At 41.4% G+C, this 22,518-nt stretch overlaps 1 protein-coding gene across 1 annotated transcript in view; it reads left to right on the top strand.

The window, feature by feature from the left end:
• zswim5 (zinc finger, SWIM-type containing 5) overlaps positions 1-21,379 on the top strand; it is a 44,812-nt gene extending 23,433 nt beyond the window's left edge. The window contains exons 2-14 of the mRNA XM_084411110.1: positions 5,355-5,711; positions 8,147-8,295; positions 8,741-8,891; positions 10,060-10,236; positions 10,555-10,731; positions 11,322-11,468; positions 11,781-11,918; positions 13,347-13,604; positions 14,467-14,602; positions 16,147-16,304; positions 16,414-16,577; positions 17,404-17,485; positions 17,807-21,379. Of these exons, the coding sequence (XP_084267236.1) occupies positions 5,355-5,711; positions 8,147-8,295; positions 8,741-8,891; positions 10,060-10,236; positions 10,555-10,731; positions 11,322-11,468; positions 11,781-11,918; positions 13,347-13,604; positions 14,467-14,602; positions 16,147-16,304; positions 16,414-16,577; positions 17,404-17,485; positions 17,807-18,669 (2,957 nt within the window). The 3' untranslated portion in view covers positions 18,670-21,379. The remainder of the gene's footprint in view (positions 1-5,354; positions 5,712-8,146; positions 8,296-8,740; positions 8,892-10,059; positions 10,237-10,554; positions 10,732-11,321; positions 11,469-11,780; positions 11,919-13,346; positions 13,605-14,466; positions 14,603-16,146; positions 16,305-16,413; positions 16,578-17,403; positions 17,486-17,806) is intronic.
• Positions 21,380-22,518: the final 1,139 nt, after the last annotated feature.

Below are 22,518 nucleotides of genomic sequence, written 5' to 3'. Positions count from 1 at the left end.
CGGCTTTAATTTCCCCCTTCACTTCACGCACAATGCGCAAGGCTCAGGCTAATGGTGACCGCATACTCCTCTCCGCGTCTTATCTGCGATTTCCATGGGCGTCAAACCTGCTGCTTGCCGCTAGCCCACTGAAAGGAATGCTGATTGAGCTCCGTGCAGCTCTTTCTTGAGGTTCACAATTCGGTGGATCAGAAATCAATTATGTGTGATCATGACAAATGACTCAGGGGGGCTGCTGTTTGAGGGACATCACAAATGAATCAATCAAGCCTTTATCAGAGCACATAGGAACCCCTGTGCACAATCTAAATGTGTGTGCCTGTGCATATGCATGTCTGTTGTGTCGAGATATATGAGTGGGGGAGCTGGGATGCTGATGCGGTGTTAACCATATTGCTGCTGGGACAGATGGAAGATGGAAAGGAGGGGAGGGGAAGGGCAGGAGGGGTGGAGGCTCTTGTGCATGCGGCGTTGGCCCAGTGCCTGCCGTAGAGGACCCCGTTTGGCCTCCATGGCTGATTAGAGGTTAATGGTTTAAGAGTGTGTGGGGATGCTGTCACGATTGGCTGAAAGGTTTCTCGAGTGGGCGTGTCTGAGGGGGTGGCAGATGGCGTGGATAGAGTGAGGCTGCGAGTAAATGAATGAAAGAGGGTGACTCCTCTCCTGTTCCCTGATCAGTGACCATCGCAGCGGCGTGAGCTCCCCCTATATGCATCCCTCCCCAACAGATGGCCAGTGGCTGAGAGCTCAGTGGCTAAAATGACTCAGAAAGCCCAGGCTGGATGAGCGTGCATTAGTGGGCATCGGCAGCGGATTAATTATGACTGTTACACATACACAGTGAATCGTAACGTGGCCGGATGATTCTGTTGTGTCGCAATGTTAGCGTGAAGCTTGGCACCAAGATTAGAGTCGGCCCAAGAGGCGTACGTTTCCTGAGAGAAACAGTCTCATGTCATTTGGGACGGTGACACGAAAGCCCACATTCCTTCCCCTGTGATGTGATACTCATGTAATTCACCCAAACTCCATGTTTTAGTATCTCAATGTGTAACATCCATTTGAAGTTACTTTTGTTGAGTTTTGTTTGCATCTCATGTGTGAGGAAAGGAAGCACATCTGTTTTTAGCACTTTGCTGCCGTTGGAGTTTGGTTTGATGTTCTAGTTTCTTCTACTTTGGCATGTGCTTATGTCACTCGGTTTCCTTTGCTGCCAGTTTAAAGTACACATTAGTATTTAGTAAGTGTTTGGTTATTGTTTCTTACTGTGTTTTATGCAATTCTGTTTTTGCTATTTAAAAGGGCCTTTGGTCCTGATCTGGCTTAAAAACATAGACTGAATGCATTTTCTATCTTTCCTGGCCTAAAGTTCTTTTTACTCCAAGGGTCAGATTTACTAACTGCTTGCATCAGAGCAAACCCTCTTTTTGCATTAAAAAAACTACTGTCAGAATTTACTAAAGACACGCAGTGAAAAAATTACACCTGAAAATGCGTGGATTGGGTTATTTTTGTGGCTGACCTTATTACATATAAATTTGTTGGAATTTCCCTTTCAGATGCAAAATTATTGGGAGTAGAGTATTTAAATGAATCATGCAAGGTGATTTACTAAGGTTTGCATTGGTTAATTTATTGGTGTTTGCGCAGTTATCTTAAACCAGACACTTGGGCTGCTCTTGGTAGATTGCGTTGGTCATTATGGAAATGATCTGGCTGCCTCTGTGTTCTGCATCTGTGTTCATCAGATCATGCGCAGAACTTTCCTCTTTAGAATTGTGCTCTTGCACTAATTTGCCCTGTTAAGTAAATCTGGCCCCAAGGATAAATAATAGGCCTGGAACGATGCATCGACGTAGTCGATTACGAAAATACATAGACACATCACAGTTTGTTCATCCCTAATTCCCTGTCATGCTTCACACAAAACAAATCTCTAGAGCAGATGCTAATGGCTAGAATGGCAGCGCCACTTAATAGTTGTTCATACAACGTTTGTTTTTTACAAGCATTCTCAAGCATTCTTCACAACCACATTCTCGACAAGCCCACGCTGAATGAACGGAACCACAGTGGACAACTAGTTGTCTGCCATGTCATATAATGTGAGAACCACACTGAACTGTATAATCATGACCACATATCGTGAACTGCATCATGAGCTGCAGTGGGTGAGAGCTGCGAGGTGTGCAGCTCAACTGTACTTTCTGCTCTCGGTTACAAAGCATATAGCATTTTAAGTATTTTAAAATATCTGATGGATGAGCTCACGCCTCGTTTATTCAATAACACATTGTCAATTGTGTTATGGTGTAGTTGTCAATTGTGTTATGGTTGTGTTATCGATTAGTTGATTATCAAGACAATCATTAGATACAGCCCTAATAAATATATTAACAGTAACTATAAGGTTTTTGATTTGGTTTTTCAGATTAGTGAAGTTCTTTTACGACAGCTTTTACGACAGCGGAGCATTAACGTTGAAATCACTTTCAGAATGACTTTTTCCAGCTGATGAATGCTAAAAACATTGACAGCCAAACAGAATCCACTCGACTTTAAAGAGTTTGAGCATTTAAAGCAGCAGATGATATAACTGCTGCACACACTTATAATAACCAGTGCGTTGTGCGTTGGTGTGGACGCTAATGTAGATATTGTTAATAGTTATCGTTCTTGATGTAACTTGACCTTAAACCTTATGTACAGTTTAGAAGACCTCTGAAAAATGATGAAATCATCTGCAGTGCCTTGTGCGGACACAACAGACACACTCGAGGTTCTTTGTGTGGTCTGAATGACTGATATTAACAATGTTCAGCAGTGTCATTATTTCTTCTAGATGATGTTGCATGGCTCATTTTGACTGATACCAACACTCCATCTGCTTATGACATCCACCCTCTCCATTTCCCAGCAGAGTTCATCTTTCTTTCTCTGTCTATCCCCATCCTCTCAGGTAGCAAATGATCGAAAAGCCTCTAAAGATGGGGGTAGGGGAGAGGGATCTATGCTCGCGCCATGATGGAGGTTAGCCAGAAAAGAGCAGTTGTGGAGGGGTTGGTGGAGCAGCATTCAGTGCTGAGCAACAAAAGGCCTGGTGGAGAGGGTGGGGGGAGAGCCAGTGATATGAGAGCGAGAATAAAAAGACAAGGAGGGCTCTTCATGTCCATCAGTAGCAGATGCGTGCTCTCTCCAATGCAACCCGTCACATGAGCCTATAGGCTCATCTGCTCCTCCATAACCCCACCGATGGTGCCATAGATAGATCTATGCATAGATGCCCGTCACAGCCAATCCTTACATGCATCGCTCAGAAATACACTGTCTGTGAGCACAGTTTGTAAAAGTCGGGTTTACAAAGGCTATCTCATTATTATTATTATTATTATTATTATTATTATTATTGTTAATGTTGAACAAACCCCTAAACTTTAGTTTTACATTGCAGTGTGTTAGGAAATGTACTTAATAAGCCACCATTACCCCTAAACCTCATTGTAAGGAGGGTCACTGCTTTTGATAGTGGGTGGGATATGTCCTTCATGTGACTAAAGCTGTTTAGTCTCAACTGTAGATTTTTGCAGTCCAAGATAATGCATGATCTGATAATGCAAAGGTTCGCATGAAGGCGCCCTGATTGCCCGGGGAATTTTTTAAATGTAAAACAATTCAGTCTTTGCATACTTTGTGGTAGGCAAGATGATCCATTGTTTGCCTTGCAAACGTGTATTGAGCCTAACACATTTGATTATTATTTTTTTTTTAAATAAACAAACAAACAAACATGTAAAACCCCTTCATACTTTAAGTTTTGTAAACAATATCTGTCTTATAGTACACTCACAGTCAATACCGTAGTGCTGCGCCCACACTATAAAGAAGTGTCAGTTGCTGCATGGCAAAAACGCACAGTTTGATCAGTCTTGCTGTAGTTCTTAAAAGAAAAATGAACCCTATAAATGCACTCCTATCTTACACTCTCCAGTGGATCATTGTTTCTCTAACCAAATTTACTTTGAACTTGCATTGTGCCAAAAGTAATTTGCAACACATAGGGGCACTCCCTCTCCTTTTCTGTCTTTTATCAAAATGAAAACAGACATCACCATAAACTCCCCTTAATCAGATGGCTCTGTTGTGTTGGCTGTGCCTGAAAGGGTTTGGCAGTAAATTGGACGTCGGATTTCTTTTCTCCAAAATCTCGGGGCTGAGGAGGGGGCCAACTTCTCAGAAGAACTCATCTGAAAAAGCCTTTTGTGGGATTTGGCAAGGGAACAGCCGGCTTTGCTCATGCTTATTAGGCACCCCTGTCACACCAGCCGAACCCTAGAATTAATTGTGATGTGTGTGTTTGTCTGTCTCACTGTATATGTTTGTATATGTGGGCACATGTAGAGACACCTTCTAGCTCTGGTACAGTTTGTTCTGGTCACGGAGGCTTTATTTGTCAGCTGGACACATTTCTGGGCATATGGGGTGGTAACGAATATGACTTGCTCTGCCTGTTTCTTTCGACAGCCCGTTCCTTGAATCATTTCAGCTGTTGTCTCTGCAAGGATACATGGGATCCTGATTCTGTCACTTGTAAGCTTATATAATGATTTTAGATTCAAAGGATCTCTGTGAATTCATGTAGTTCCTATGGATTATGATGAACAGATCCTTGCAAAGGTTTAGAGTGATACAGTAATTCTAGTCCCCCAACCCCCTTCCCTTGGCTTTCATCATTTATAATTTAGCAGTCAAAGTGAAGAACAAGCCCTCCTATTGGCCACGAAGACATGCATACAGTCTTTCTACATTTATGTTTTAGGTCTTCAGTGAAGCTTTGTTGGGTTGTTTCTCTAGGATGTTGCATAAACTGGAAATAAAGCAACATCTTTCCATGTTTGATATTTACTTTAATCTTCTGATGTCTCCAAACATGTTTTCGACTGACCAGTATCTTCAGGTATTCTGAAGATTTTGAGTAAAATGTTTTGGATTTAATGTTAGACATTTTTGCAGCAATTTTCCTATTAGGGTTATACTGTAGCATGATCCTCTCGGATTTGGAGATAGGTTGCACTCCGCAATTGGAAAACATCTCACATATCTTGTGGTTTGGTAACCACTAGTTACCAAACTAGTTTCTAGTACAGTCAAACAATCAGATGCGTATTTGGTAGCAGCCTAATTTGCCTTTAGGCATTGCTGGTTACCAATCTTGACTTACAGCCTCCAGATCCATTTACGTTCATACAGTTAGCTTGATAATTTTGTTTAGAACTAATGAAAGATAAAGTCACTGCTATTCGAATTGCTTCAAATGTCATTGTTAACTTTTTTTCTCTCTGCCTGTTTCTATCCAGGTTTTCACCTCAGTGGCACAGTCACAGAGCCAGCCACGCAATCCGAGCCAGAGACGACACACAAGGTGGCCATCAGCTTCGACCGCTGTAAGATCACATCGGTGACATGCGGCTGTGGCAACCGTGACATTTTCTATTGTGCGCATGTGGTGGCACTGTCTTTATACCGCATCCGCAAACCCGAGCAAGTCAAACTACGGCTGCCCATCTCAGAGACACTCTTCCAGATGAACAGAGACCAGCTGCAAAAGCTGGTGCAGTACCTTATCACGGCCCACCACACGGAAGTGCTGCCCACCGCCCAAAAACTGGCAGATGAAATCCTGTCCTCCAACTCTGAGATCAACCAAGTACATGGTGAGCAGCACAAATCTTTATGGTCACATGACCAAAAATCCTTTTCCACAGCCAAATGTTCCGTAGAATTTAAAGAAAAAATACATGCTTACACCTAGGGCTGGGCGATAAAACGATAACAATAATTGTTGTGATATAATTTTCCTTGATACAGTTATAAAATGGTTCTATAAATGTTTATGGGCCAAAATCAGAATGAAACTGCTCTACTCTTTTAAACCGCGCCACACGGACCATTTATCCACTAGACTCAAACAGCAGCGCAAGCTTATTAGAGCAGAGGCGTTTACTTGCTGATCGCGTGACCACAAAACAGTGCTGTGAGATCCAGTGGGAAGCACTTGAATTCAGCAAAGAACACGAATGTGATTTAAGCTAGTTTTAACCAGATGAAATCACGCTGACATTCTCAACAGCACTGACAAATATAAGAAACATTGTGCCATGAACAATCCAATTTGAAAGCGTTTCAATCTACAAATCACCATCATTTACCATGGATTTACTGTATTAACACTAACTGGCCGACCCACATTGTACAGCGGCCCACCGGGAAACATCACGGTGCTTTAGATGGCCAGACCGCCCCTAAACTGCAGTATTGTGTCAGAAATGTTGTGTATTCATATTGCATTTTATTATATTATTAATGTAGGCATGTATTAGAGGAGTGATGGCATATAATTGTAGTATTTTTTGTTAAGCTATATAATTTGTAATTATAATAAAAAAAATTGTTTAGGCTACCATAGAAGCCATATAGTTACATTTTGCCTTGGTAGCTAGGTGCTATATGCATGTGACTCAAACATCCCAAATGAAAGCTACTGCTACTGTCAAATGTGCATTTCTAAGAGACAAAAACGCACAATATTATTAATATTGCAGCCTGCACTGCACAACAAATGTGCCGAAGATACGAGTTATCAAAGTGAAGAAAATCAGAGAAATAAAAATTTCTTTTGTTAGGGGAAAAGAGACTGAAAAAAGATTTTACTTTTACTTGGACCTGTTTGGCAAGTTTTTGTCATGTTATGACAATAAAGAGTAATTTAAAACCATAATTAACTGCCTGGTTTCCACAACTTTCACTCGGGAGCAAAAATCTGCCTTTAAACTGGAAAGAAATAAAGATTTGACATTTTATCGTGAAAATTATCGAGATCAACTGATTTAGCCATGATCTCTTCGTGATCGTTTGTCCAAGGAACCTCTGAAACCAGGAAGTCCATCCTCCTGCCCTCTTGTTTTGAATAGGAATCAAGGGGTCAGGCAGAAGCCCCATATCAATGTTTAATCAGCAGCTACGCGTTGAATCCGGAATGTGCAGAATGTGTTAACCTGCCAAGATGTTGGATCAAAAGTGCAAAAGGACACCTACGCTGGAGTCCTGCTTATACAAGGACACAGAGGACCTTCTGTTTATATCAGTTTGCACCTCACTAGCCCATTGCAGCCCTTATAAAGTCATTAAGTACACTAATAATTTACTATTATGCTGAACATGGTTACAGTCTACCACAATCTGAAGCATTAAAACAAGCTCTCTTATTTCAAAGCACTTTACATGCAGTACAGCTGGCTCAATACAGTACAGCCTGTAGCCTACATTTAGATACGCTCATAGTATATAACACCAATGCTTATGTCACACACTGATGGTAATCTACTGTATGTAAGTTATTATTGCTCCCCTAAGTCCACCCAAGCCTTTTAAGAGCTAATCTCTAAATCAAGATGGATCTTCTTATCATATAAAGCATGCCAAGGACATGGAAATGTGCAAATGATGTAGAATCAACCGTTCCACTTCCATATATAGCATTTACATATATGTTTAATACCCACATGGGCATCCCAAGGGGGCCAATAGGCAGATCAACACTCTGTGCAGTCTGTATATGAAGCAGCTTCATGGTGTCTTTAAGTGGAATTCGATAGGGCTGAATGTGCTGAAATGTTTTGTTCTGGAATGGACGGTGGGTGTGGTGTGTCGTAAACCTAAAGTGCATCGACATATTGGAAATACAGTAAGACCTTCCTCAGATAAAGTGATTGCCTCTAATGCATTTTTCTTTTCTTTTTCTTTTTTCACAGTGGCAATGGGAAGCAATCTTTTAAGAATCAAACCTAGATAGCTATGATTTGACCTCAACTCAGTGTTATTATCAGTTTGTAATGTTGTAATGGTAAAAAAAGAAACATGGATATTCCACCAAAAGCAAGTGATATTATCGATTTCAGTTTTGGTTTAGAGTAAACAGGCTCAGGAAGTGCTGTTTTTCGATGTGTTAATGCGTACAAAGAACATTTTTCTGTCTACTGTTGAATTGCATAAGCTTGTAACCCAAGCTTCCACTCTGCTCATCTACCAATAAATGAGATATGTTATTGCTGAAAATATCCAAAGTTTACTGGATGTATTTCTCTCCCAGGGGCCCCAGATCCTACAGCAGGGGCCAGTATTGATGACGAGAACTGCTGGCACCTGGATGAGGAGCAAGTGAGGGAACAGGTCAAGCAGTTCCTCTCTCAGGGAGGATACTATGGCTCAGGCAAGCAGCTCAACTCCATGTTTGCCAAGGTGAGACGCTCTGTGTGTGTGTGTGTGTGCGTGAGAGAGAGAGAGAGAGATCGAGAAATGCTCAGTGCAAAAGGTGCTATTATGGTGAATTATGGGCCCATGCAATCCTAGGAGGCCCATTTAAATCAATGTATTTTAATTAAATGTCAAGCTGCCTCTTATTTTCAATAGCCAGTGCAGTTCATTGCTTTACCTGTCTGCTATTTGAAGAACTGCACTTCAACTTTTGATATTGATGCTGAATATAGTGCTCAAACACAAGCGTTCTGATCTCATAGTCCTTTCAGCTAAAACATTTTTTCTGTTTATATAAAATATGCTTTATGTACAAATTACTTGCTTTGTTCTTCAAAATATGATGCTGATTTGTGTCAGACACAGGTGTGTATTAGTCCTATACTTGATGCATGAGGCACTTAAACCAAGATTTTTGTGTGTTGTGCAGGTGAGGGAAATGCTGAGGATGCGCGACTCAAACGGGGCACGGATGCTCACGCTCATCACAGAGCAGTTCATGGCTGACCCGCGTCTATCTCTATGGCGACAACAGGGCACAGGAATGACCGACAAGTGCCGACAACTCTGGGACGAGCTGGGTGAGTTTTGTCTGCTTAACCCGTTGGGCACATTTCTCGATCATCATCCTTGCTTGTCCAGGAACATTCTTATCAACCAGTCAAAATAACCACTGATTTTAGGATGTTTAATGCTAGGGTTAATTGCAAGGTTTAGCTTATTGCCGTTTAGTAGGATGTGGTTCCTTTATCAACAACGTATTCGGGAAGGAATCCTACTAAGCTAAATCACGTTTTTCTGAGCAGCATAGCACAGTATACAAAAGGCCAACATTAACATACATCCTCATCCCTCTTCTGTAGTTCTACAGAATTTAATCTTAATCATTATACTTACTCCTCTTCTCCTTGGTTCAATATCCTTAGCCTTAAGCACATTTGTCCATGTGCAACGTCTGACCTGCAGCAGTTCAGTCAGGGCAAGTGGATCAGTGCATGACTGACTTAGTCTGCGGCGCATACACAGGACTGGCCGCCCGCCTCTATCGGGATGTCATGAAAGGGCCAGGATCAATGAGTTTTAAAGCTGCCTCCTATTGATCGGGCCATTTAAAGAGGTTGATGAGAGCACATCCTGAAGAGGCTCATTTAAGAGCTGCATCTCTGGCTTCCTCTTCCTCCAAAACGGTTGTAGCTGTAAACAAGACGCACCTGCTGAGATGACTGTGCATTCTGATTTTCAAGAGCAGGCACAATATGAGCGTCTAATTAATGTCCAAGACCAAGACAGTTCTGTGCTTCAGTTGACAGCCGTGTTGATTGGCCGGAGCACAGCAATTCGGCCAATAAGAGCTGTGTGTACATGACAGCAGTGGAAAAAGATGCAGACCAGCCATCTGTTACCTAGATACAAAAAGGCATCGCACAACCCCTCCAGTTACATGAGCGCACCAGACAACCCTACACATGCCAAATTTCATACGCTCCTCAGTACCAGTATTTGACATTGATGCACTAGAACCTCTTCCATTAAATGCGCTGATTTTCCATTTCACATTAAGTAACTAATCATAAGACTAAACTGGTTTTAAATGGTGCATAAAAATGGGAAAAGTGGCAACCTAAAATTCAATACAACCTCCTCTTTTTCTCTCTTTATCCTTTTATGCTCATTTTACCTTTTTAGTTTCTCACTCTTTTATAAGCTACACTTCAGTTATAAAGATGTCTGTGCACTGTGGGTTTGCAGGTGCGCTGTGGGTGTGTATCGTGCTGAACCCGCACTGTAAGAGCGAAGAGAAGAACGGCTGGCTGAGACAGCTGAAAAAATGGGGAGACATGGACATCTGCCCTCTAGAGGATGGCAATTACGGCAGCGAGCTGCCCAACATCACCAACGCTCTGCCACAGAGCAACCTGGCTCAGGGTAAGCTTCCCTTCAGGTTTTTTTCTTTTCTTTTTCTCTAGGCATTTTATATAGCGCTTTCATATGTACTACTGTACACCCAAAGCGATTTACAATCAAATCAGGGAATCTCTCCTCAACCATCACCAGTGTGCAGCATCCACTTGGATGATGCGACGGCAGCCACAGTACAACGGCGCCAGTGCGCTCACCACACACCAGCTGTAGGTGGAGAGTTGATCCAACTGATCCAACTTAGAGTTTCAGTTGATCCAAACCTGAAATTATCCGCTTATCTCGATGTCTGTTGCTCACATAACCGTATTTTACTCTGTGTAGACTCACTGGCCCGGCCTAGAAGAACGGTGTTCACAAGAGCAATGGAGGCCTGTGACCTGCACTGGCAGGATAGTCACTTGCAGAGAATCATCAGTAGTGATTTCTACATGTCCCCAGCCTACCAGAGAGAGGGAGAGAGCCTGCTCTTCAACCCCCAGGGTCTGCCACTGTGGTTGGGTACGTATTTACATACTTCTCAGCCATTTCAAGCTATGTTTGACCGTGTTGATTCTGTACTGAGAAGCCAGTCAGTTCGGAGATCTCTAGTGGGCGAGTTTTTCCTAAATCAGACACTTGAACAAAGGCCTGTTCACACCAAGGACAATAACTATGAAATTTTAATAATTGCTCTAATTCTATTAGAATTACAGCTATAACGATAATTACACAAAAGAACGATATCGTTGGAATCACTTTTCCAGCTGATGAATGATAAAAACATTGACAGCAGTTCAGAATCCACCCGAGCTTGAGAATTGAAAGCAGCGGACTTCAATTCAGTTTTCATGCATTGGTGTGGATACCAATAGTCATCGTTATAGTTCTCGTTCTTGGTGAGAAACGGAGAGTCTGAGAGGAAACTTCGCTCTCAGTAAGACCCTTTCTGCTTTGTCGTTATCTGTGATTTCACTTCTGTATGATCCAGGAACTAAAATAAGCAGTTTCCATTAAGATTTGGTCTGTAACATGTAACTTGAAATCTGAGAAACTGCCCCATCTGAGTGGAGCCCCACCATGTTCATACCATGTCATGTGACTTGTTCCAGATCACGTGCCTACAGCCTGCGCCAGGGTGGATGCTCTGCGTTCCCATGGTTACCCCAGAGAAGCCTTGCGACTGGCTGTTGCAATAATCAACACCCTCCGGCTCCAACAGCAACGGCAATTAGACATATACAAGCATCAGAAGAAAGGTAACACACATTGTTCTCATTTGCATAATGTGTGGCCTAAGTCCAAGTGCTCACAAATTTGTATTTATTACTGCTTAATCACAAGCCTTATCTTTTCGAGAATAACCATTTCAACGTATTTGTAGACACATCAAAAGAAAACTAGTAGTTTATTTCAGAACTTCTGCAACTTCTTTTAACTTTGCTCAGGGTAACTTTAGAAACAGCCATGTGCACCGTTAAAATTGAAAAGTGCTTGTTTTGATAGTAATTTAAGCATTGACATATTCATATGTTCCCAATACAAGTAAATATTTCTGGTTCTGTCCTCAGAACTGCTGCAGAGAGGAATGACCAACACCACCAATCTGGAGGGCTGGGTGGGCCACCCCCTTGACCCTATTGGCTGCCTTTTCGCCACCCTCACGGAGACGTGTCGAGTGGAGGATGACAATACCATGGATACTGGAGGTACACAATTATATGCTGTCATCGGGCTTCTGTCCTTTTACAACTTTCTGAGACGCCTTGGGCATTATTCGGTTCCTCGCTCAGCAACTGGCCTGTGTCTTTGAGAGCTTCATTCAGTCTGCTGGAGCCCCATCTCCTCGCTCTTTACAATTCCCCTCCTTTTCTGTGCAGTGTTAAGGGGTGCTATTGTATCAGAAAGGTCATTCTATCCACTCAGTGGTGTAAAACGTATAAAATCAATCAGCATTTGCATTCCATACATCCCTCCCAGCTCAGGCCAATGGAAAGTGTCGACCATTGTATTCCTGTAATGAGGAACCCACAGAGAGGCATTGTGTCCCTGAATAATACTGGCAAATGGTACTGTGACTTGGGAGAGTTTGTTCATATCTGTGCGCTTGTCCCATTGTAGCACTCCCCTTTTGGCCACTGCACTGTAGCGGTTGTGTTGGGGTGTGTTTGTGTCTGTTGTGTATTACACTGTATGTTTGTATGTGTTAGAGAGCATAGCTCTTTGTTTGACTCTGTTGCACAGTTGGAAACATCTGGCATGTGCTGGGATGGGGGCGGACTCTCGCTTTTAACCAATCAGAATGTCCGAAGGTCAGGATCTTAGCTTAGCAGGACCAGCAACAGCAGCTGCAGCGGCGGCCGCAGCAGTGTGGAAAGCCAAAACAATGCTCTCTCTAATCTCTCTGCTTTACTTCTTTGGCAATTTACTGTAAACCCAAAACCAAATCAGGATAGGACACCATAGCTTGGTTAAGTTGTTTTGTATGGGTTTTATTATGATTGTGAAATGCCAGTAGAGATGTTGTTTTACATTGTAGCCAGATGATGGTGAACCCATTGATCCCTGCCCGCTGCCTACTGTACAAACAGGATTGACCAACAGTATAAATTGCAAGGGGGATTTAAGTGAGCTGGTGTTGAGGGTCTAAATTCTTACCAAACAGATGGTGGTTTTTTTTCTCAGCTTTCATGCAAACATCATTGGACATTTATATAGATGCCTTAGTTTGTGGTGTTTTATATAAGTTTGGGGTCAGTAAGAATTTTTTTTTAAAGAAATTATTTTATTTAGCAAAGATGCATTATATTGATTAAAAAGTGACACTTTTATATTACATTGTAATAATATTTCACAATATTATGGTTCTCACTATTATTGATCAAATAAATACAGCCTTGGTGAGCAGAGACTTCATTCAAAAACATTTAAAAAGTCTTACTGACACCAAACTTTTGTATGGTAGTGTATATATACTTACCTTTAGCTATGCAATGCAATATTTGCTAAAAAACATAAAAGGATCAATTATATAAAACATTTTTTACAATGAATTTTAATTTTTTTGTCAATCAAAAAGAACATTTGTAAAAAGCTGTCAATTAACATTTAACAAACACTACTTTGTTTCCTAATAGATTCTGGTGAGCCCAAGCCTCCAGTGTACCAGCATGTACCAGTCTGGGGATGTCCTGACGGAGGAGAGTCATACCTGGCGCTGGCGCTAGAGGTGGCGCTGATGGGTATGGGGCAGCAGCGGCTGATGCCCGAGGGGCTGTATGCCCAGGACAAGGTGTGCCGAAATGAGGAGCAGATTGTGGCCAAGCTGCAGGAGATGGAGCTGGATGACGTATTGGTGCAGACACTCCGCAAACAAGCTATCCTCCTTTTAGAAGGTACAAACTCTCTTTGTTCTCAATATTACATCCACTTTTCAACCTTTCTCTCTTGTCATCACCCCATAGGCACTATCCTCCCTGTGTGGAGCTGTTTCCTCCCCCTCACTGTTCTCTTGCTTTTCCCACAACCTTTTTCCCCCATGTGGATCTCTGTTTACTTCTCCTCCCCATCTCTAGTTTGTATATATATATATGTGTATATGTGTGTATATATATATATATATATGTATGTATATGTATGTATGTATGTATGTATGTATGTGTATTTATATATATATATATATATATATATGTGTGTGTGTGTGTGTGTGTGTGTGTGTGTGTGTGTGTGTGTGTGAGAGAGAGAGAGAAAGAGAGGAAGTGCTGTGCCTGTAAAAAGATCTGCAGGCTGGCCTCTGCAGTGTCCCCAACTCCCTTCCCCAAAACAGGCCACCCTGCATCTGAGCCTCCCACTGACATGCGGTGTAACCTTAGAGCAGACATCTGCGCTGCTACTAGGGAGGACAGACTCTGTCAAAGCCCATGAGGCCTTGCCGCCTGTTTGCCTTCTCATCGCCCTCCCCAGCCGTCCCAGCGATACGCTCGACTCAGATTTCTCTCTCACTTGCTGTGCATGCCCTCACTGACTCACCAGCCTCCTGTCCATCAAGCCTGACTCAACCCTGCAATCTGATAAGATGGACAGCTAATTTTCTCTCTCTCTCTCTCTCTCTCTCTCTCTCTCTCTCTCTCTCTCTCTCTCTCTCTCTCTCTCTCTCTCTCTCTCTCTCTCTCTCTCTCTCTCTCTCTCTCTCTCTCTCTCTCTCTCTCTCTCTCTCTCTCTCTCTCTCTCTCTCTCTCTCTCTCTCTCTATGTACAGGTGGTCCCTTCAGTGGTCTGGGGGAGGTCATCCACAGGGAGAGCGTTCCCATGCACACATTTGCCAAGTACCTGTTCACCGCTCTCCTGCCGCATGACACCGACCTGGCGTATAAACTGGGCCTTCGTGCAATGAGGTGAGAATTCAGTTCAATTAAATTTTTCACTTTACTGTCGAAATTCTTCCAAAAATTGTCTCGCATCCCACAGCGTTTACGGTCTCACATTCATTCACATGAATTCACATCAATACACATCCACATCAAATAGTAAGACACTATAGACACCACTAAAAAAAAAAAAAAAAAGTTTTTTCCTTTTTTGTACACATCAAGAGGGAAAAAAGACCAGAAACATTAACGATAACTGTTACATGAGGTCTTACAAGGAGTCAGCAACTATGTGATATAAGTAGAAATTGTGTTACAGTTCTAAATGTCTACTAATTATTTGTTTTTTGTATGTAACAATCACATTTCCTTCAGTACTTTCCCCCTTTGTCCTTCTGTTACCGAAGGGAGAGGGTCATTTTTTCCATGGTGCATATAATAATAATAATAATAATAATAATAATAATTCGTTACATTTATATAGCGCTTTTCTGGGTACTCAAATCGCTTCACATAGATCTCCTCAACCACCACCAATGTGCAGCATCCACCTGGATGATGCAACGGCAGCCATATTGCGCCAGAATGCCCACTACACACCAGCATATTGGTGGAGTGGAGACAGAGTGATGAAGCCAATCAGTACATATGGGGATAATTAGGAGGCCATGATGGACAGGGGCCAATGGGCAAATTTGGCCAGGATGCCGGGGTTACACCCCTACTCTTTTTTTCCGAAGGACATCCTGGCATTTTTAATTACCAAATATTTGACTGACAATGCATGAAAACAGATCTACATCAGGGGGGTTTCTCTTGAGTCAACATTTAGTGACTGCTTTTTTGCAGGCGACCATACAGTCTTTCTCTTGTGGGAGAACAGACTAGAAATATTGACGACTCATCCTTAATTACACAGATTTTTGTCCTATCATTTTGTCCAGTTCTAGGACGAGAATGTCCCTCCTCCAAGTAGCAAATGTAGTCAACACAATCATGCTGCAACTTGCCAAAGAATGTTTTTCTCATGTTTTTAATGTGCATTTTAAATGCGTGCATTGTTTTCACCTTTAATTATCGAGCACAGTTCCTTAAATTAGATTGAATCTCCACATTTTGTGTGACTTACACTCTAGCTCCAGCCATATAAAGTCTTTATGGGACCTTATTACTGTATATCTGCACCAAGGCATCATTATCTGAGTCTAGCTCATCACAATCCTCACTTATACACAATCAATAGCACTGCTCCCTCTGCACACCTTCTGTGAGTCTGAGCTAGTGTAGTGTTCACGCAGACAGGAGTAGCAGAGCATAGAGCGCTATTTCTAATTACTTGCATTCAGACAGAGCTAGCAGAAACATGAGTACTGGTATGTGTGGAAGTAGCACTCGGTTTACTCAGACATGATTATCAGAATACAGAGTACAAGGCTGTAGAAATCAGTGAATCGCAACAGAAAATTGATGAAAAAAGGTTGTTGAGCTTATATATTGGTCTTGTTGTAGGCTATGTGAATAACTAGAGTCTTATATGTGTGAATAATCCAGTATAAACATGTTTACTGCAGGCTTCCAGTGCTGGAGTCCACGGCTCCCTCAGGTGACGTAGGGCACCCTCACCACGGCATCTCCATAGTGCCCAGCAGATACCCACGCTGGTTCACGTTGGGCCATCTGGAGTCTCAGCAGTGTGAACTAGCCTCCACCATGCTTACTGCCGCTAAGGGTGAGTGCTACACACGATCTCTTACGACGAGTCACGTGAGGTTCACTTTAAACAAACTTTTATGTGCTGTGCCCATGTTTAGCTAAGAGAAGTCTGTTTTGTGTCTTAGGTGACATGTTGAGATTGCGGACTGTTTTGGAGGCCATTCAGAAGCACATCCACTCCTCTTCCCTCATCTTCAAATTGGCTCAGGATGCATTCAAGATTGCCACTCCGGCAGATAACCCTCCTGACATCACTCTGCTCAATGTAGCGCTGGAGCTCGGCCTCCAGGTAAATCTAAATGGATCCTTATGTGATGTCTGGTTTGATTTTGTTCATTATTGAGTCTGATTACATTCTTAAACTTAGACCAACTATGCCAACATGTAAAGTCATCCTAAAACATTATTTTATTGGACACCCAATGAGCCCACATAGTTGTTTTTTTCCCCATTACCTTCAATTTCTCTCTGTACATAAAACGTTTTTGACCCTTTTCTGATGTTTACACGAGATATTATGAAGCATATTATGTGCACTGTCATTCAAAAAATTGGTGGTTGGTAATTATGCTCACCAAAGCTGCATTTAAAAAATAATATTGTGAAAAGGTATTACATATTTTAAAATGTAATTTATTCCTGACATGGCAAAGTTTCAGTGTTATATGATCCTTCAGAAATCATTCTAATATGATGATTTGCTGCTCAAAAAATATTTCCTATTATTATCAATGTTGAAAACAGCTGTGCTGCTATTTTTGTGAAAATTAAAAAAACAAACAAAAAAACATTCAGTATTCTTTGATAAATTAAAAAGGTCAAAAGAACAGCATTTATATGAAATAATAGAAATCTTTTGTAACATGCATGTCTTTACTGTCACTTTTGATCAATTTAATCTAACCTTGTTGAAGTGTTAATTTCTTTAAAAAAAATTCGTACTGACCCCAAGCTTTTGAACAGTTTCGTAAAGACTGTTTTCTTTTATAGTCTGGTTTTATATGCTGGTTTTATTTCTGGTAGTTGTGTTTTGATGTACATGTAAATATACTTTTGTTCCAGTACACTGTTCTGCATCTTTTGTGTGTCTAATGCGATATGATATTTCTCTGCAGGTGATGAGGATGACCCTTTCCACACTCAACTGGAGGCGGAGGGAGATGGTTCGCTGGCTAGTCACATGTGCTACTGAAGTCGGTCTGTATCAAGCAACACTCTGATTTTGATGTTTAAATTAACAAGGATTTCATTCAAGACACTGACATGCACTTTAATAGTTTTGTCTTTTTAAAATGTCATGTAAATGCTTTATTCTGACGGAAATCTTATCCGTCCCATTTTGGCTAAATCGAACGAACAGACCTAGGTTGTTGCAATGTATTTAAACTGCAGTACTATGCAAAATCAGCTAATCGTTTCACTGAAAATGATGATGTGTTTATCATGTGGTTTCTAAATGCAGGTAGAACCAAGGCAAACGTTTTCTCTGTTCTGATTGGTTCTTTTGTCTCATTGCAGGGTTAAGAGCATTGGTCAGCATATTGCAAAGCTGGTACACTCTCTTCACCCCCACCGAGGCAACCAGCATAGTGGCAGCCACAGTGATGTCCCACAACACCATTCTGCGCCTGAGCCTCGACTACCCGCAGCGGGAGGAACTCGCCAGCTGCGCGCGCACCCTGGCCCTACAGTGCGCCATGAAGGATCCCCAAAACTGTGCCCTGTCCGCCCTCACCCTTTGCGAGAAGGACCACATCGCCTTCGAGACGGCTTACCAGATAGTCATCGACGCTGCCTCCACAGGCATGACCTACTCTCAGCTCTTCACCATCGCCCGCTACATGGAGCACCGCGGCTACCCCCTTCGAGCCTTCAAACTGGCGTCTCTCGCCATGACCCACTTGAACCTGGCCTACAACCAAGACACGCATCCGGCCATCAACGACGTGCTGTGGGCTTGCGCTCTCAGCCACTCGCTGGGCAAGAACGAGCTGGCCGCCATCATACCCCTGGTGGTTAAAAGCGTTCATTGCGCCACGGTGCTCTCGGACATTCTGCGGCGCTGCACCATGACGGCCCCCGGCCTGGCCGGCATTCCTGGCAGACGTAACTCGGGCAAGCTTATGAGCACTGACAAAGCCCCTTTGAGACAGCTACTGGACGCCACCATCAGCGCCTACATCAACACCACCCACTCCCGCCTCACGCACATCAGCCCGCGCCACTATGGAGAGTTCATTGAGTTTCTCAGTAAGGCACGCGAGACCTTCCTATTGGCCCAAGATGGCCACATTCAGTTCGCCCAGTTTATAGACAACCTCAAACAAATCTATAAGGGCAAGAAGAAACTCATGATGTTGGTACGGGAACGTTTCGGTTGAACCTCGCCTGACTGCGGGAAACTCTTTCTTCTTTCATTCGTCATTTATTTAAGGCATTATTTTATTCTTCCTTTTTTGGTCATCTTTGGTGAATTTTAAAATTTTATCCATTTGTTTTGATCTGTTTCGTCTTGTTTTTTTTTTTATTGTGAACAATTCTTGTTCACCAAGTTATTCTACCAGGTCGAACCTGTGGAGGGGAGAAGAACAACTGTAATTATGACCATTTATGTTTTTGTTTTGGCACATTCTTGATTTTGTTTAATCAAGATATTGTGATAAAAATGTAAAAGTGGCACATAAAGAGAAACCAAATGATTATGTGGTAAATTGAGCGTGGGGAGGCGTGTGGTTGGTTTTGGAAAGGGGCTTGAACACTTAAATCAAAACGGTCATTCCTGAAACACTCGCATACAGTGTTCTCAGCATACCTCGATCGCATTTTACGGATCAGCTTTAACTCTCTCTGGAAAAGGCCTGATTTTAAGAGTGAGACAGGCACATCACATCACCTCAAACTTAAACTGCAACTCTGTCGAACCTCCCAACCACGACTCAAGCGAGCCACAAGACATGAGCCCTCCCCTCTCTCCTGTGTTTGTTACTATCGGCTCATCTTAATCTCTGTTCGAAAATTCAGTGCAGGAAAGACAACGACCTAAAAGAATACCTGTGTGCTCAATCCTTCCATGCTGTTTCCTGGTCTTACTGAATTTGAACAAAACCAAGATATTTACCCATCAATATCAGCCATATATGTTTCTCTGTTACCTCAGTGGAAAAACAAGAACAGAAGCAGAAACAAAAAGACTTGTGTGAGATTGAGTAGCAGTAATAATATATATGTACTAGCACTTCATTAAATTCCATCCCCTACACGACGACGCATTCGGATACGTAATTACTTACTGTGTAAAAATTAGGTGAATTGTATAGATGCATTTGACAAAAACGGTTGTATTGGCAGAATAAGAAATTAGCTGGCTTTAAACTGTAATATCTTCCACATTCCATGACCTCCGCCCTCCACAAGTGCCCCAGTGGATCCGAACACTTAGAATGCACTCTGCGGCTTCCATCTGAAGGAAAACGAGAAGAGAGGAAACAAGAAAAGATATGCTCAACTCCGTTCTCAGGGAATCACTTAAAGAAACAAAACAGAAAAAAATAGTAGCATAAGCATTTAAGATATTGTAAATATGAAAGTGTCAATTCAAAAAATTGTAAAGTTATAATTATTTATGATGACTGTATGTTTTTCTTTTCGGATACTTGAATTTGTTGGGCTGGGAATGTGATGACCGTAAGAGGAAAGACTTCAGAAACATTTCTCAGGTGCTCCTGTGTTCATTTCTGATTTACTGTTTTATTTGTATCCTATTTTGTTTTTGTAATACCTTTTTGCAAGAAGAAGCATGTAAAGAATAAGAAGAAAGGAGAGGACAAACGTTTATGAACAGACTATGCAGAACCACTTCATGATTTGCCCTCTTCCCCCCCTGATCCTCCTCCGACTTTTCTCCTTGTTTGGCTCGGGGGTGGGGGCGCTCTCCCGAAATTCAACCGTTTGTATCTGTAAGTAAAGTAATCTGCACGAGCTTCAAGTTTGGATGGATTTTGCCTTTGATCTACATACAACTCTTTACTTTGAAGCCTTATAGTCTTCTGAAAGCACTGCACGTGTTTCAGGACATTGTGTTGCTAATGTCAGTGGAGTACAGCATAGAGAAAATGGACCTAAACCTTCAACTGGCCCAAACAAGGAAGAAGGGCGTCTGGCATTCTATTCTCCTTCGCTTCGACGTGGTCAACGTACTTTAGGGTCGTGATTATCTTGTACCGGGGCTTTTTGAGGGCAACAAGGCCTGTCTTACTATTGCCTAATTGAGACCTTGATAGATGCTCCATTAATGGCTAAATCTTGAGGAGATTTCTAAATGTTGTTGGTTAAGGTTGGTCACTTTCATTTAAGTAGTTTGCTGGTTTAAGTTTTTGGTTATTTTCGTTCATAGAGTTTGTTTAAAACTTCATACTAGTTGCCTCAGCTGTGGCATACTCAAACCACAAGGTGTTAGTCACATTATGCAGCCTTTGCTCCTCAACCTGCTCTGTCAGGGAGCTCAGTGGATGGACCTGAGAGGAAGCTCACAGATTAGGAATTTTTTTTTTTTTTTCAACACATTTGCAGAATGATGATAGTGCTGCCTGTTTGATTAAAAAAAAGAAAAACTATATAAAAAAAAAAAAAGAAAAGAAAAAGGTTAAAAAAACGAGCATTTTCTGTAGCTAACTAGTTGGTCCAATGGCATCTCAAAAAGAGAATAACCTCCTCTGGCTTTTGATTTCTCTCTTCCATACTCTTAAGTGTCCTGTATGTGTTAACTGTACCAGTGTTTTGATCTGTCCCTAGAGTTTAGAAGGAAAAAAATAATCGCTGGTAGAGATTGTTCACTAGTTCATCTACTGTTTGATTTTTGTTTCGTTTTAATTTAAGGGAAAGTGTTTGTCGCCTCTTTGTGCTACTGAATTATAAAAAGGTATCCAGTATTTGTTGCCACAAAAGTATAGTTCATCAACACTTTTTGTTTGTGCAACCTCTTGAGCTAATGTCTATAAACAAAAATTTATTACTATTTATGTAATGCTACTACCATTTTATATGATTTGTGTTGAATTTCAGTGCTTTTCTATGAATAAAGTGTGAAACACGTCTTTGCCTATTTCAATGTAACATGATATACAGATACTGTAATTTTGGCTCCTTATGAAGTGCAAGTTTTATTTTTATATTTATTTTTTTGGGATATATCGGAGATTTTTATTTTGAGGGGTAAAAAAAGTCAGTAGCCTTTAGTTTGTCACGGTCCAGAAATACCACAATGTCATGTGTAGATGCTTAATTTATTATGAAACTCTTGCAATAATACCAGGGCTGCAAATAAATTGTGATGGACCTTTTTCATAGACTGCATTTCCAGTTATCAACATTGCAAATCATTGCATGTTTTCATAAAAAAAAAAAAAAAAAATGTAATATACATTTCTAACGCTATGTTTTGTGTTCTATTACATTGGCAGGAAATCTGTGTGAGATCACTCTTATTTTTTTCACTCTGCATACGGGAACCGGTACAATGGATTTTTAATTTTGATATTGGAGCAAATAGGAATACAAAAATAATGTTTGCTGTTGTCTCCCGTTCATCACTATAGAATTTTACCCAATTATGACAGCTTCCGCTTCTAAGAAACCCGGAAATGTGAAAAGGGTCCATTTGTTATCTAGAGATGACCAAAGCCACTGCATTCGTGCTCAACTGATGGTTTGAAAAGAAAGTAAAAGTGGCATTTAAAACAAAATTCAAATGTTGTTCTTTTGAACTTCAAGGAATTTTGAAAGCTTCCACAAAGGATATTACGCAGCAGAGCTGTTTTCAACATTGATAATAAGAAATGTTTCTTGAGCAGCAAATCAGCATATTAAAACGATTTCTGAAGGATCATGTGATGCTGAAAATTCAGCTTTGCCATCACGGGAATAAATTACATTTTAAATTGTATTAAAATAGAAATATTTCAGTTTTATTGATCAATTAAATGCAGCCTTGAGACTTTATAATTTCTTAATCTTACTGACCTCAAACCATTGAGTGATAGTGTATGTGAAGGGGACAATGTTTTTATCCAGAAGAGAAAGACTAAATGCTTACAAAAGCTTTTGTTTATTCTGTCAGCTTTTTAGGTTAGGTGTGTATGTTAGTCTGCAGGTCTTTAACGCACAGAAAAATCACTGCAGTTGTAAAAAAAAATTCTTGATGCCTCGACACATGATGTCCAGACTATATCTCC

The sequence above is a fragment of the Rutilus rutilus genome (assembly GCF_951802725.1).
Source record: "Rutilus rutilus genome assembly, chromosome: 6".
Taxonomy (NCBI): domain Eukaryota; kingdom Metazoa; phylum Chordata; class Actinopteri; order Cypriniformes; family Leuciscidae; genus Rutilus; species Rutilus rutilus.
This window is presented reverse-complemented; position numbering and strand designations above follow the sequence as displayed.